The following is a 14,560-nucleotide window of genomic DNA, read 5'->3' as shown; positions in this document are numbered from 1 at the left end:
CCGTCTTTTTTGTCTTTTCTAGGGCCGCTCCCACGGCATATGGAGGTTCCCAGGCTAGAGGTCTAATCGGAGCTGTAGCTGCCGGCCTACACCACAGCCACAGCAACACGGGATCTGAGCCATGTCTGCGACCTACACCGCCGCTCACGGCAATGCCGGATCCTTAACCCACTGAGCAAGGCCAGGGATCGAACCTGCAATCTCATGGTTTCTAGTCGGATTCGTTAACCACTGAGCCATGACAGGAACTCCTCTTGTGTAACTTTTAACTTTGATATAAATTTCAGACTTATTAGGAGAGTTGCAAGGATAGTGTGATAAACGCTCATATACCTTTAACCCAGATTATTTTTGTCCCTTTTTCTTTCTCTGTGTCTATATGCATTGTTTTCCTGAGCTGTTTGAGAGTGAGTTGCAGTCACCAAGTGTGGTTATACATTCTTGCTAGAAATATTTCCTATGGAACTGACCGTGCCAGGCACTAAGCAGTACACGTGAAATAAGGTGTCCTCCTTGCAAGGTGACAGGGTGGTGGACAAGTCACGTGGGTGACTAGGTCATGGTGCCCTGGACTCAGAACTGTGCCGTGGGAGCACTGGGACTGGAGGGTATTGCCAGAGTGCGGAAGAGGGCACCTCGCCAAGCCCGAGGCCTGTTGGTCTGGCACGCTGCTTGCTTGCTTCCCCTGCCTTATGTCTGGGTCTCAGACGATTGGCATCTGAGCTCAGGGTGAGCAGAATACAATTCACCAACACCTCGTAGTTCTAACCACAAGCCCCCTTGAACAGCAAGGACCGCAGGTCCATCTGGCCAAGCGAATCTTTCCATGCTTCCCCTCTGCCCCTCAGCAGGACAGGCCCAGAGGAGAGGCAACTATCAGCGGCCTTTGCAGGCTGAGGCACTTCCCAGATAGGCCAAGAACCCCCAAAGAGGCGCCCCGGCTTTTATCCGACACCCCCATCCCCCAGTAGAAAGTCTCTCTGTGGCCTGAGAGAGCCCCCGTTGGCACGTGCGGCGGAGGGATGCGGGTCAGCAGAGGCCGCATCGCCGGGCCTGGTGCCTGGACTCCGTATCCCGCAATAACTGCTGAGCCTCGCTCAGCTCTTTGTCTGTGTCTAATCTGTGTGCTGTGAACCTCTCTTTGCACATGCGCGACTTTCCCGCTGGAGCCCCACTCCGGGGGCTTTTAGCAGACAGGCCTGGCCTGTCACGTCGGCTCACTGTAGCGTCTCAATGCAAGTTCCCCGTGGCACATCTTCTGTGGCCACTGAAAGATTTCCGGGGCCAATCTCCGCTGAAAAGCAGCCCTTTACATGCATGTCCAGGTTCTAGGCTCGAGGCTCCAAGCCCTGAGAGTCTGACGCAGACCAGGGGGCGGCCACGTTGCTCCCGTCCCCCTTGCTCCAGCGAGCTTTCCTCTCTGTGCTGCCAGATTCACGAGGATACGTACCGCATGCAACAGGGCTTGCAGGAGCGAGTGAAAAACTGCAGGAGGACAAGGACAGGCCAGGGCTCCGTGTACCTTCAGCGGGTACAGTGCCAGCAGCTGGAGCGGAAGCTGAGGCGGGCAGAGGCCTGGCTGCTGCAGATGGGGAAGCTGGCCCGCCTGGTAGACTTCATGATTTGCCAGACCCTCGTGTCCATCGTAGAGGAGGAGGTTACCTCTTTTGTGGCCAACATCCTGCAGGCGAGGCGGAGGGTGGCACGTGTGGAGGCGGGTGGGCCATCTAGGCCGGAGGGGGCCAGACTCTCACCTCTCCTGCCCCTTCTCTGCAGGCCCCAAGGCGGAAGCCCTTTCTCTCTGCCCAGCTGGTCTTTGACAGTTGTGGCCAGCTGGCTCACGAGCCCTGCCTTGAAAATATGATCCAGATTATGACTGGGGCCCTGAGGTCCATCGTGGCCTCTGCCCTGAAGGTATTCTGGAGGGGGGAGGGGCTGCCTGCAGGATTTCCCACTTGCCAGCCTCTGCCTAAAATCGGAAGCTGTCAGCCTGGTCCGAACACTCACTGCTCTTTCTGCCCCTTCTCTGAACCTTGGCCTGAAGGTGATGCAGTCGCCGGACCCGAATACGCCCTGGGATTTCCTGTGTTCTGAGGGTATGGAGGTGCCCTGGGCGGTGGGAGGAAGGCGGGAGAGGGAGAGTCGGGCACCGGGTGTGGATGGAGCACCTGCAACCTGGCTCTGCGCACGCGCGGGGGTAGCAGGGAGGGGGTGTGTTTTTGCTCACTTGTGTGTGGGCCTGTGTGCATGTGTGTACACACCTGAGCGTGGCGAGGAGTGTACGAAGGCGTGTGACTGCTTCATCCTAACTCCAGGAGGCTCTAGTCCAGGATTTCACGTGCCGTTGGGTTGCTTGCTGAGTTAACGTGGACGGGTTTGAAGACCTCTGCCTGTTCAGTGTTGGCTTTATTTCCCACCGCCTCGCACGGCCTCTGGAGTGGTTGGTTCGCGTTACTGAGCAGTTTCATGGGTCCCGGTTGCTGCTGGTTGTCATCCTCTCACTCGATCATCACCAGGAGGGGGAGACACACCTTCCCGTGTCCTTCACTTGGTGTAACGCTGTCGCCAGGACAACCGTTAACCGCTTTCACTCACATCCGACGGACGCGTAGGTGCTCTTCCAGTTCCGTTCCACCGCATGTTTTCCTTAGGACGACGAAAAGACACGGCGTTACCTTTGGGAAACAGGGACGAGGAAGGAAGGAAAAAGAAAGGTCATTGAAAGGAGCTGGTGTCTTTTACAAATCACACCAGCTGGGGCACGTTTTTTTCTCAGATGGATGAATCTAGGTTAATTGACAGGGACTACTGGTATTTGTTGTGCATGGTACATGGAAAAAGGAAGGGCTCTGAAATCAGACGTGTTAGTTTACTAATCTGTAAAATGGGCACAACTTTCCCGGTGATTTTTTTTTTTTTAGGGCTGCACCTGTGGCATATGGAGGTTCCCAAGCTAGGAGTCCAGTCGGAGCTATAGCCACCAGCCTGCACCACGGCCACAGCAACCCCGGATCCTTAACCCACTAAGCGAGGCCAGGGATTGAACCTGTGTCCTTTCGGATGCTAGCGGGGTTCGTTAATCACTGAGCCACAAAGGGAGCTCCTGGGCATAACATTCCACCAGCAACAATGCATTTAACCTCAACAGCAGTCCTTGTGTCGATGTCTCTGTTAGTAATTGTGTTTGTCTGCAGTTCATCCTCTGTGCGGATTCCTCAGGAAGGGCTTGTGGGAGCGAAATTCTCAAGTTCTTCTGTGTGGACCTTTGAGAGGCAGTGTTACGAGGTATAAAATCATTGCCTCACGTAGTCTTCTTTGCCGTGTCTAAACGATCTTACTCCATTTTCTCTGGCATTAAAAGTTGTCATAGGGACTTCCTGTTGTGGCTCAGCGGTTGGGAACTTGACTAGCATCTATGAGGATGCAGGTTCGATCCCTAGCCTCGCTCAGTGGGGTTAAGGATCCGGTGTTGCCATGAGCTGTGGTGTAGGTCGCAGATTCGGCTCGGATCCCGAGTTGCTGTGGCTCTGGCGTAGGCCAGCAGCTGCAGCTCTGATTCACCCTCTAGCCTGGGAACCTCCATATATCACAGATGAGGCCCTAAAAAAAAAAGAAAAAAGTTGTTATAAAAAATAATAATCTAATTTTATTTCCTTCACAAGTCACTTGCTTAGTAGAGTACGTCTTGGTATTGAACATTCTGAGGCAGCACACTCGGGTGTGCTCCTTCAGAATGTAGCTTCAAGTCTTTTATTTCAGGAGTGTTCTTGAATGCAAGTTTTTCCTATTGTTCTTTTCCCTTTCTTTGGAGACTCCTAGTATGTGTCTTTTAGATCCTGACCACCTACTCCAAATATGTGTCCTTTTCTTGTGAAACCTTTAAAAAAAAAAATCCGTATTTTTTTTTTGTTTTATAATTATCCTTATTTTTACCTTTTATTTTTCTTAAGGCACTATTGATCTGTTAAGTTTATTTGCTCTTATGTTTCTTTTTAGTTCAGTTTCCATCCTAAAGTGATTTTATTTTCTTCTGTTTCCGATTCTTTCCTGAGTTCTGTGGCATAATTTCTGAGTTTTTAAAAATTCTGATATGGGAGTTCCCGCTGTGGCGCAGTGGCATCAGAGGCGTCTCTGCAGCGCCGGGGCGTAGGTTCAACCCCGGCCCAGCGCAGTCAGCATTGCCACGGCTACTGCTCAGATTCGGTCCCTGGCACGGGAACTTCCATATGCTGTGGGTGTAGCCGTAAAAAAAAATCCTGATATGTTTGTCTTTCGTGGACGATGTCATTTTCCTGGTGTCTCGGGCTCGTTTTGCTGTTTCCCAACACACTTTCGCTGCCTCTAAAGAGATCCTTCTGCCCATTTTCCTTTCTTCTGCCAGCTCTGGGCGAGCTTTGATGCTGGCACTTTTCTGTTGCTCATTTTTCTGCCTTTATTAACTTTCGGGAGACAACGTGGTTCAGGCTGGTTTTCTAACGTCTCAGTTTCTTTTTCTGTTGTTTTTCTGCTGTGTTCAAAAAAACGGGGGCCAACTTTCTAAGGTTTCCTGGTTTCTGTGTCTCTGTCTCACTTTCATCCAGACCTTTGCTTTTTCTCTGTCACTTCCATTCCGCTCACTTTTTACCTTAACCCCAGCAGTTTCCCCTTAGGGCCGAGCTCTGTTCTGGAAGGGAGCCCTTGCTGGTTGGTTTCAGGACGTGTCCGGGTGTGGGCGGCTTCAGCTCCCACAGCCCTCACCTCGCCTGCTGTTGGAGGGGCCGGATCCCCTTCCACTCTCACCTGATGCTCTCAGCCTAGCCCTCTGCTTTCCACGGAATCCCGTTGGCTCTTGTGGAGAGGTGGGGTCTCAGGTCCATCTGGTGGCCGCTGTTCCCGTCTGTGTCCCTCCCACAAACGGCGAGGCCACGAGGGCAGAGACTGGGGGCGGCTTGTTCCCACCCCCTCTAAAGGGCTTGTAAGGATCCTTGTCTTCATTTTGTTAAAGGTGTTTTCCAGATGGGCTTTTGGTTTTACTGTCTCATTGCTCTGTCAATTTCTATCCCAAATGCGTGTGGGAATTTGGAATAAGTTTCAAAACTGCTGCCTGTTCCACCATCTTCTCCTTGTGGCCTTGCTTTTAAAAGCCCCTTCCTGTTATGCAGAGTACAGACTACCAGGTGCTAGAGGCAAGGACCAGAGCAGGGAGCAAGTGAGAAGGGCGCTGCGGTGATGCCCTAAGGTTAGATGGTGACTTGGGCTGGGGAGGGGACAGGCGGTGGTACAGGCAGTGAGAACAGGTTGGATTCTGCGTGTACTTTTTTTTTTTTTGTCTTTTTAGGGCCACACCCCCAGCATATGGAGGTTCCCAGGCTAAGGGTTGAGTCGGATCTATAGCCGATGGCCTAGGGCACAGCCACAGCAATGCCAGATTCAAGCTGGATTTGACACCTGCACCATAGCTCAGGGCAACACCGGATCCTTAACCCACTGAGTGAGGCCAGGGATTGAACCTGCGTCCTCATGGTTACTCATCAGATTTGTTTCTGCTGAGCCACAATGGGAACTCCCTCTGGGTGTATGTGAATGTAGAGTCAATGGGATTTTGCGATGCTGCACGTGCTGCGTGTGAGAGAAGAGTCAAAGACGGCTTTCAAGGTTTGACTGGAGCCCCTGGGAGAGTGGAGCTCCCGTTGGCCCAAGCTGGAAGAAAGCACGAGGGCCGATTTCGAGTGGGGAGGGAGAGATCGGAGCTCGTTTTCGGCTGTTAAAAGTTTGAGGTGCAGGAGTTAAAAGTCTGTGGCTCAGTGGTTAACGAATCCGACTAGGAACCATGAGATTGCGGGTTCGATCCCTGACCTTGCTCAGTGGGTTAAGGATCCAGCGTTGCCGTGAACTGTGGTGTAGGTTGCAGACGTGGCTCGGATCCCGCGTTGCTGTGGCTCTGGCGTAGGCTGGTGGCTGCAGCTCTGATTCAACCCCTAGCCTGGGAACCTCCACATGCTGCGGGAGCGGCCCAAGAAATGGCAAAAAGACCAAAAAAAAAAAAAAGAGTTTGAGGTGCGTCTTAGACACCTAAGTAGAGATGTGTCTTAGGCAGTTGTTTAAATGGGATCAGGACTCGGGGAGTGATGTGAGCTAGACATAAATTTCAGAGCAAGTCGATGGTATTTAAAACCCTGCAACAGGTGAGTTCTCCTGGAGGGTGAGTTCTGAGGGAGACCCGAGGACTGGGCCCTGGGGGTGCCGCGGGCTCAGCGGGGGGTGGAGTGGGTCTAATCTCTGAGCCTTTGGGGGCTTCCTCGCCCTCTGTGCAGAGATTTAACTAGGTACTGAAAGTGGCAGGTGACCCGTTTCTAGGCAGTGAAGGGGGAGGCCAGGTTCAAGGGCGCTCTTTAGGGCAGATGCTGAGGGCTGGGCTGCTCTGCTGCCTTCGCTCCTCCTCTGTTCTGCGGAGGAGGAGGGACTGAGCTCCGTAGGTGCCTTCAGTTCAGAGCCGAGGTAAGGAGGGGAGCGCAGCAGGGCTGACGCCGTCCGTCCGTCCTGCTGGTGGGGTCATGGTCCTTTAGAGCCAGCTGCTCAGGTAGCTGGCGGCAGGGCCGTGCCCTCCCCGTTTGCCAAGCAGCGCAGAGGCCTGGACACTTGGCCTGGAGTGTTTTTGCTTTTCGGCTCTCGCGGTTATTCACCAGCCACGCAGTATTCTTTAGTAATAATCCCCTCCCTGCTTAGACCAGCTGGAGGAAATTCTGTTCGGTCCCCAGACCCTAACTGATCCGTTGCCTTGGTGGGCCTGGTACTGTTTCTCATGTGATGTATGTGTAAGCTCACGAGCAGAGGCGGTGTGTGTGTGCGATGTGTGTACACACTCAGGGTAGAGAGCGGCTGTGTGTGGCCCCCGGGGGCACTTGTGGACAGTTACGGCCTGTGCCCCACCAGACGACGACGATGAGGAGGACTCAGACGCGGAGGTCGTGATGCCCAGGTTCCAGGGCCAGCCCAGGGAGGCTGTGGACATGTTCTGCGGCCCGAATATAGGATCCGTGTGGCCCTGGAAGTCCCACACCGTTACCGAAGCCCTGGAGGTCTGCGGGCACCGGCTGCGGGGCCAGTACCTGCCCCCCGATTATAAACAGCTGCAAGAGGACCTGGACAACAACCCTCGGATCCAGCAGGCACTGGCTACACAGCAGGCCCTGCTGGAGGTGAGGACAGAGGTTTAGGGGGTGGGGTGGTGCCCGCCCGTCCCCATCATAGCTGCCGGGCTCTGCCCCAAGCACCTCGTCTGCCCCCAGGGCATGCTGCAGGAGGTGCAGGACTTCTGCAGGGACCACCGCTGGATGGCAGGCATTTACGAGTTCCTGCGAGCCTGGGGGCCTCAGAAGCTGGAGTCCATGCGGGGCTGTCCCATCAAGAACTATGTGATGCTGGTGAGCCGCCTGAGTGACTGGCAGACCCGCGTGGCCAGTGTGCCCACGGAGGTGATCACCAAAGGCAGGTTGCTGCTGCTGAGCTGCCACGAAGTACGGGGCGAGATGGGTGAGTGCCGCCTGTCCCGCTCCCTCCCTCCCTCTCCTCTGCCCTCCTCGGGCCCCCACTGTCCTCCCGGGACCTTGGTGCAGGCCGCTCGTTGGACCTGCAGAGCCTCCCAAAGCCCCCGGTCTCAGCCCCTTCCCTTTGCACGGAAGGTGTGATGGCTTCAGAGGCCAGCGCCTCTGTCATGGCTCTGGTCCTTCCACACGCTCCTCAGGACTTGTGTCCCTGTCACCTGACACTTTCTAGTCTTTTTCTTTCTTTTTCTTTAGGGCTGCAGGTGTAGCATATGAAGTTCCCAGGCTAGGGGTCTAATTGGAGCTACAGCCGCTGGCCTACACCACAGCCACAGCAACGCAGGATCCTTAACGCACTGATCGAGGCCAGGGATCAAACTTGCATCCTCATGGATACTAGTCAGGTTCATAACCCACTGAGCCACGAAACGAACTCCTGAGGACTCGCTTTCTGTACAGAGACTCCCAGGCATCACGGGGGCCCTCTCCCCACATGTTGCAGTCAAAACCAACACGACATTACATGTAGAAAGGAGCTCTCGTTACCTGATCTTGGATTACTCTGTAGCCCCAAATTCTACTGATGGTAGAAGAACATATAGCTGGCCCTCCATATCTGCCTGTTCTGCATCTGCAAATAAAATTCCAGAAAATTCAAAAAAGCAAAACTTGAACTGACAGCTGTTCAGACAGCCCTTACATTGTACTTAGAATTATTTACGTAGTACTTACATCATATCAGGCATTACAAGTAAACTAGAGATTTAAAGTATATAAGAGATGGGAGTTCCCATCATGGCTCAGCAGAAACAAATCTGACTAGTATCCATGAGGACACAGGTTCGATTCCCAGCCTCTCTCAGTGGATTAAGGATGCAGCATTGCTGTGAGCTGTGGTGTAGGTCGCAGACGCAGCTCACTCAGATCCTGCATTGCTGTGGCTGTGGTGGAGGCCTGCAGCTGCAGCTCCGATTCAACCCCTAGCCTGGGGACCTCCATATGCCGCAGATTTGGCCCTAAAAAGACAAAAAATAATAAAAATAATAATAAAGTGTATGAGAGGGAGTTGCCTGGTGGCCCAGCCGGTTAGGATACAGCATTGTCACTGCTGTGGCATGGGTTGGATCCCTGGCCCAGGAAATTCTGCATGCTGCAGGTGTGGCCAAAATAAAAAAGACTATGAAAGGATGTATATAAGTTATAAGTAAATGTTACGCCATTTTATATTAGGGAGCTGAGCACGTGTGGACTTTGGTACCCGCAGGGGTCCCAGGGCCAGTCCCCCGAGGGACAGCTGTAGCCCAGTCGAAAGTGAAAGCCTTTTCCATCTAAAGCAGCACTTGTCATCTAATTCCATCTGTTCTGGGTAGCCGGTCAACCCAGCATTCATACGACCGTCCAGGTTGTTTTCATTCTCAAGTGTCCTCTGCTCCTTTTCCTCCCACGCTGGTACCCGGCGTTGGAGAGGTGTCTTCGCCGGCGGCCGGCGCCTCCCTGAGGCAGCGCCCCTCCTGGTGTCCGCCCTGCTCTGGCCTCGCTGCTCCCGGCACAGCCGAACCTGGCCTGTGTTCTTTTGCTGGTAGGAGCCCAGAGGGGCTGCTGCCTTTGCTGACGCAGCCCGGCCTTGGCTCCGGCGGACACCACACAGCCTGGGGGCCTTAGGGACCCTTTATCCGAGGTGTCTGAGGCTGGCCCTTGCCCCTCCACACAGGCCCCCCATCCGGGCCCACTGGCTCTCAGCTCTCCTGCCCTCTGTACCCCATCTGGGAGCTGTGGGGGACTTGGGACATTACATGTGGCCCTCCTCCTGCCACAACACATGGCACCAGGATTTCGGCTCTGCTGTGACCATCTCATTCACCTGAGCGTGCAGGCAGCCTGCGGGGGGTGGAGGGGGGGTAGCTTCCCAAGGCTATGGAGAGGGAGCTCAGTCCACTCTGCTGTCTGCCGCCCCGCCCCCCCCCCCCCCCCCCAGCTCATCTCAGTTGCCTTCTGACAGGTCTGCCTATAGCCCCACCAGGCCAAGGCCCAGCTGTTGGTCTCCCTGGTTCAAAACACGGTCTTGTGCCTCCTTTCTCCCTGCCCACGGGAAGGCGGTCTCATGCTACCGTTCTTTTTTATTCTTATTTTGTCTTTTTTGGCCGCACCTGCATCCTCCGGAGGTTCCCAGGCCAGGGATGGAATATGAACTGCAGCTATGACCTGCGCCATAGCTGTGGCAACACTGAATCCTTAACCCACTGCGCTGGGCTGGGGATGAAATCTGCACTGCCACAGAGATGACGCCAGATCCTTAACCCACTGCGCCACAGTGGGTACTCCCTCATGCTACTGTTTACGAGCTACGTGCCTCCACCCGAGATGGCGCTGCAGACGCACGGTGGGTGGAGTAGATCGGGAAGCCGGCGGTTTGTCCTTCCAGGAGACAGGGAGGTTGTTCTGTTTGGTCCCTAACACCCGAGGAAGGCAGTGGCCAGTCGTGTTTGCTTCCTGCAGAGACGGGATGCTCTCAGACCTGCGGCCCCCGGGCCTGCTTCCTTTATGATGGTGGGAGGCCTTGGAGCTGGACAGGAAAGAGTCTGCCGGAACGAGCTTGCCTCCTGCCCCTGCCCTTCCACCGATAAAAGCACATGCCTTCTTCAGTACCTTCTGGGCCACAGAACTCCCCACTCCGAACCCCCGGGGCACAGGCTAGCAAGGCCGGAGCAGGAGGGCCTGTCCGTGGCCACTGTCTTTCTGACCCTGCTTTGGGCAGGCTTAGCTCCACTGCGGCTCAGGAAGTCTGTGTCCTTTCTAGGCTGTTGGCTTCTTGGCCCCTCGTCCAGGGTTAACTGGCTTCTTCAAGATGGACAGATGGGGAGAGAAAAGCCGGGTTCAGAGTCCCGGCTGTTTGTCTGTTTACTGGTTTGGGTGGCTTCGGTTTCTCTGTTTGTAACACGAGCACGTGGCCCCTCGGGTTGTGGAGAGGAGGATTACATGAGCTGTCACTTGCAGTATTCCTGTCACCAAGTATGGCGTACAGTAGGTGCCTAAGTTTCTTCAGTTCATCTCATCCCCTTCCTCTATACTCATCCTTCTTGTTGATCTAATTTTACCTTCTTACCCGCTTCCTTGAATCGCACATGACTCATTACCCTCTTTTGTGAGTCGATCTCATCAGAAACTTGAGTTCACCCTTTAATCTTCCCTCTCCCTGATGCCACCACATCCAGCCTGTCACCAGATCTTCTGCCTCCTGAATCCCTCTTAAATCCACCTCCGATGGCCAACGCCCGGGAGCCCTGGCCTCTTCTCAGTCCGCTGCTCCTTTACGCCACATGGTGGCACCGTCGAGCTCCTGGCTGGCTTCACCTGCCCGGGCCGCTGGTCTGACAGCCGCACTGCTGCGGCGGCCCAGCTCCTGTCATAGGCCAGTGGGGTCATCTGTAAAAGGGTCAGTTCGTATCTTTGTGTTCTGCCAAACCTTGGGTACCCCTCGAAGACCCCCTAAGCCTTGCTTTTCTCAGTCTCAGCTCTTGGTGCTGAGTCCTGTTGGTGACTCTCTCCAGAGCTCCAAAAGGCCCGTCCTCAGTTTGTCTCAGTTACCTGCCGCTGGAACCCACTGTCCCACTTCCCGGTTGCAGAGATGCTCGGGGAGGGTCAGTCCAACTTGCTTTTCACCCTCAGAGCAAAACATATAACAGAGTGGAGCCGGGTTTGAATCCTCGCTCTGCCTTTGTGTGATGCTGGTAAAGTTAGTTAACCTCTGAGCCTCCCTTTGCTTATATTTAAATAGGAACAAAGGGTTCTGTGGGGATAGCCCGGGTTAATCCAGGCAGAGTAGTTACACTGTGTCTGGCTTGTAGTGGGCACTCCGTACGCTGTTATTTAGTGCTACACCCTGCGTGCCCTGTTTTCTGTATCTGGCTGCTCTGTGCAGATGTTAGCATCTCTGAACCTGAGAGGTGCCGTATAAGTGATGGCATGGCATCATCGTGTTTTTCGTGGTGTGGGTACAGTGATGGTGCTTCCCACAATCAGTGGCGTCACACTGGTGGTATTCCTGCCCTCGGTGACAGTGGACTTGTTCCTGTTGACAAAGGCAGCTTCCAAGATTATTTTCTAGGCCCACCTGACAGCTTCTTTCCTTTAATCCTTAAAACAAAAGGCAGATGCTACACGCATCTTGGTACCTTTTCTCCTAGAGCAGAGGCAGTGAGCCCCCCCCAGACAGAAGACGCTTCTCTGGGTGGCCTTCTGGCCCGCGGACATGGCTTCCCGTGCCTTTGCAGGTGTTCTCATCCGCTTGGCGGGCCCCTGGGAGCCGTGACCACTCAGCACGTTCCGCTGCAAGGTCCCCTTCCCCACGCCAGGCGGAGGGTTCCTCGAGGAACATTTATCACATTGGCATGTCTCTGCTGCCTTATCATGGGAACCCTGTGGGCCCCACTCCTTGTGCTTGTCTGCTGGGGCCCAGCACAGGCCCTGGGGCCCTGCAGCTGCCTGAACATGGGGCAGGCAGGGGTCCAAGAGGTGTTCAGTGACTGCAGGAGCACATTCAGGGTCTGGCCTCCCCTCCCACCTGCCCCCTACTCTGGACGGGGGAGCCCGGGCACTGCGCCCCCTAGTGGCTGCCTCTCTCCCGCCTGCAGAGTCCCAGCTGGCGAGCATCCGGAAGGACATTCTTGAACAGGTGCAGAGCGAGTGCCAGAGAGGCAGTCAGCAGCTAATAGCAGAGCTCAGGGATTTCCTGAAGGCCTTCCAATCCATCAGCTCAGACGTCCACGCCATCGCATGGTGCTCCCAGAAGGTGAGCTGGCAGGCCCTTCCTTCCCAGCTCATCCAGGGCCCAGCGCCCCGCATCTCAGCACCTCCTTCAGGATTTAGCTGAGCTCCCCATGCGGCTTGATGCTCTTAAACGGCGCTCATGCGTGTGATCTGCCCTCTGTCCTGGCTCCTAGGGATCCAGGGCCCTGTCGTCAGGGTGATGACTTGGTGCGGGAGGAACCGGGCCGTCTCCCGGGAGACCCGGGTCAGATGGGGGAATCTGATCCCCGAGGGCCCTCATCTCATTGGTTGAAAGGTGGCTGCCCGGGCCAGGCGCCTCTAGCAGTTGGCACCCAGAGAGCTGCCCGGGGCTGGTGAGGGACGGGGATGGGGGGGGGGTGCTGGTCCCATGCTGTGGTCCCTGCAGCTGAACGAGGCCAACCAGCGGTTCGCGGAGCTGGAGGAGCGAATGGGATACGCGCGGTCGCTCTCTGAACTGGTCCGCGACCACTTTGGTCTCTTCAACGCCGAGAACGAGGCGCTGGACGTCTCGGTGAGAAGGCGGCACGCGTTCCCCCCCGGGGCCCCGCCCCCGACCCCCGCAGCCGCTCAACTCCCCCCCCCCCCCCGCAGCTTCTGGACGCGTGGGAATCATTCCAGTTCGAGAAGAGCCAGGCCTCCGAGTTCCTGCTCAGCAAGGGACATGCCATTGTGCCCAAGCTGCAGCAGCTGATGGTGGCGGCGCTGGCAGAGCTGGAGGGCCTGGTCGAGAAGGCGCTGTCCGGCCCCTTCATGGACCCTGAGCAGGAGCAGAGGAGCACCGAGCGCCAGCTCATCTCCCTGGAGCGTCAGTTCCAGAGCACAGCCAGCTACCTCGGCGAACTGCACCATGCCTATGCCACCTTCACTGGTACCGGGGCGCCCCTCCACCCGGGATGGGCCCTCCGCTGAGATCAGGGCTGGGACCAAGGGATCGTCCCAGGTGGCCCTGAGCATGTCTCCGGGAATCACATACCTTCGTTTTAGTCTCTTTTACTTACTTATTTATTTAGGGCTGCACCCTCAGCATATGGAAGTTCCCAGGCTAGAGGTCTAATTGGAGTTTGAGCTGCCAGCCTACACCACAGCCACAGCAATGCCAGATCCTTACCCCACTGATGGAGGCCAGGGATCAGACTTGCATCCTCATGGAGGCAATGTCGGGTTCTTAAGAGTAAGAATGATTTTGTAATGTTGGTATATCACAGCTTGGCTAAATAGTGAATTTTTTTTTTTTTTTTGGTCTCTGTCCTTTTAGGGCCACACCTGCAGCATATGGAGGTTCCCAGGCTAGGGGTCTAATCGGAGCTGTAGTTGCTGGCCTACGCCAGAGCCACAGCAACACACGATCAGAGCCGTGTCTGCAACCTACACCACAGCTCACGGCAACGCCAGATCCTTAACCCACTGAGCGAGGCCAGGGATCGAATTCACAACCTCATGGTTCCTAATCGGATTCGTTTCTGCTGTGCCATGACAGAAACTCCCTAAATAGTGAATTCTAAAGTCACAAATTGTTTTTCTCCAAACCGAGCTACTATGTTGCTGTCTTCTGATGTTCATTACTTGTGGGCAAATTTGATATCAATCTGATTTGCTTCCTTTGTAGGCAGTTTGTTTTTCCCTTATTTGGTGATGGCTGCTATAATTGCTCCAGTCTCCTTGCAGAATTCCTATTTGTATGTTGGGTTTTCTGGCGCTCTCCATTTCTTTTCTTCGTCATCACTTGTTCCTTTATTTATTTTTCATTTCTTTTAGTTCTGGGGAGATGGGAGCTCGTCTTATGAGCGTCCGTTTTCTGTGCTGCCTACTCTGTAGTTTCCATTGCATTTTGAAGCACACACACGTTGTTTTGTGTGATTCGGTGCACATGTGTACGTGTATACGTGTGCATACATGTGTATTTCCTGCCTCTGTCAACTGAAGAGGCCAAGAAGCAAAGACGCCCGATAGCAAGGAGCCACCTTGCGCCCAGCTCTCAGTTTCTGGTACCATTTGCCACTAACAGGACTCGGGGCTCCTCAGAGAAGGCGTGATTCCCAGGCCTTGGCAGGGTAGGTGCAAGAGAAGCGTGGGATGTCTTTTTAAGCCAGAAAGTAAGGAAGTGTTAACTTCTTTTCAAAAGTGACGGGGCGTGTCCCAAGGCCAGGGAACACACCAACCGGTCAAATCTGGGATCATCCGAGTCCCAAAGTAAAGTACAAAGTTAACTCCCACCAAAACAGGCATGTTGATCCGTAGTGAGTAGACAA

The 14,560-nt window shown here is 54.7% G+C and overlaps 1 protein-coding gene across 1 annotated transcript in view; it reads left to right on the top strand.

Moving 5' to 3' along the window:
* Positions 1 to 14,560, top strand: part of DNHD1 (dynein heavy chain domain 1) — a 69,332-nt gene that overhangs the window by 18,251 nt on the left and 36,521 nt on the right. The window contains 8 exon segments of the mRNA XM_047752075.1: positions 1,433 to 1,687; positions 1,777 to 1,914; positions 2,045 to 2,096; positions 6,913 to 7,178; positions 7,269 to 7,512; positions 12,155 to 12,312; positions 12,697 to 12,835; positions 12,838 to 13,179. Of these exon segments, the coding sequence (XP_047608031.1) occupies positions 1,433 to 1,687; positions 1,777 to 1,914; positions 2,045 to 2,096; positions 6,913 to 7,178; positions 7,269 to 7,512; positions 12,155 to 12,312; positions 12,697 to 12,835; positions 12,838 to 13,179 (1,594 nt within the window).

Source organism: Phacochoerus africanus, chromosome 11 (assembly GCF_016906955.1).
Source record: "Phacochoerus africanus isolate WHEZ1 chromosome 11, ROS_Pafr_v1, whole genome shotgun sequence".
Classification (NCBI taxonomy): domain Eukaryota; kingdom Metazoa; phylum Chordata; class Mammalia; order Artiodactyla; family Suidae; genus Phacochoerus; species Phacochoerus africanus.
Note: the sequence above shows the minus strand (reverse complement) of the source record. Positions and strands in the feature narration are given on the sequence as shown.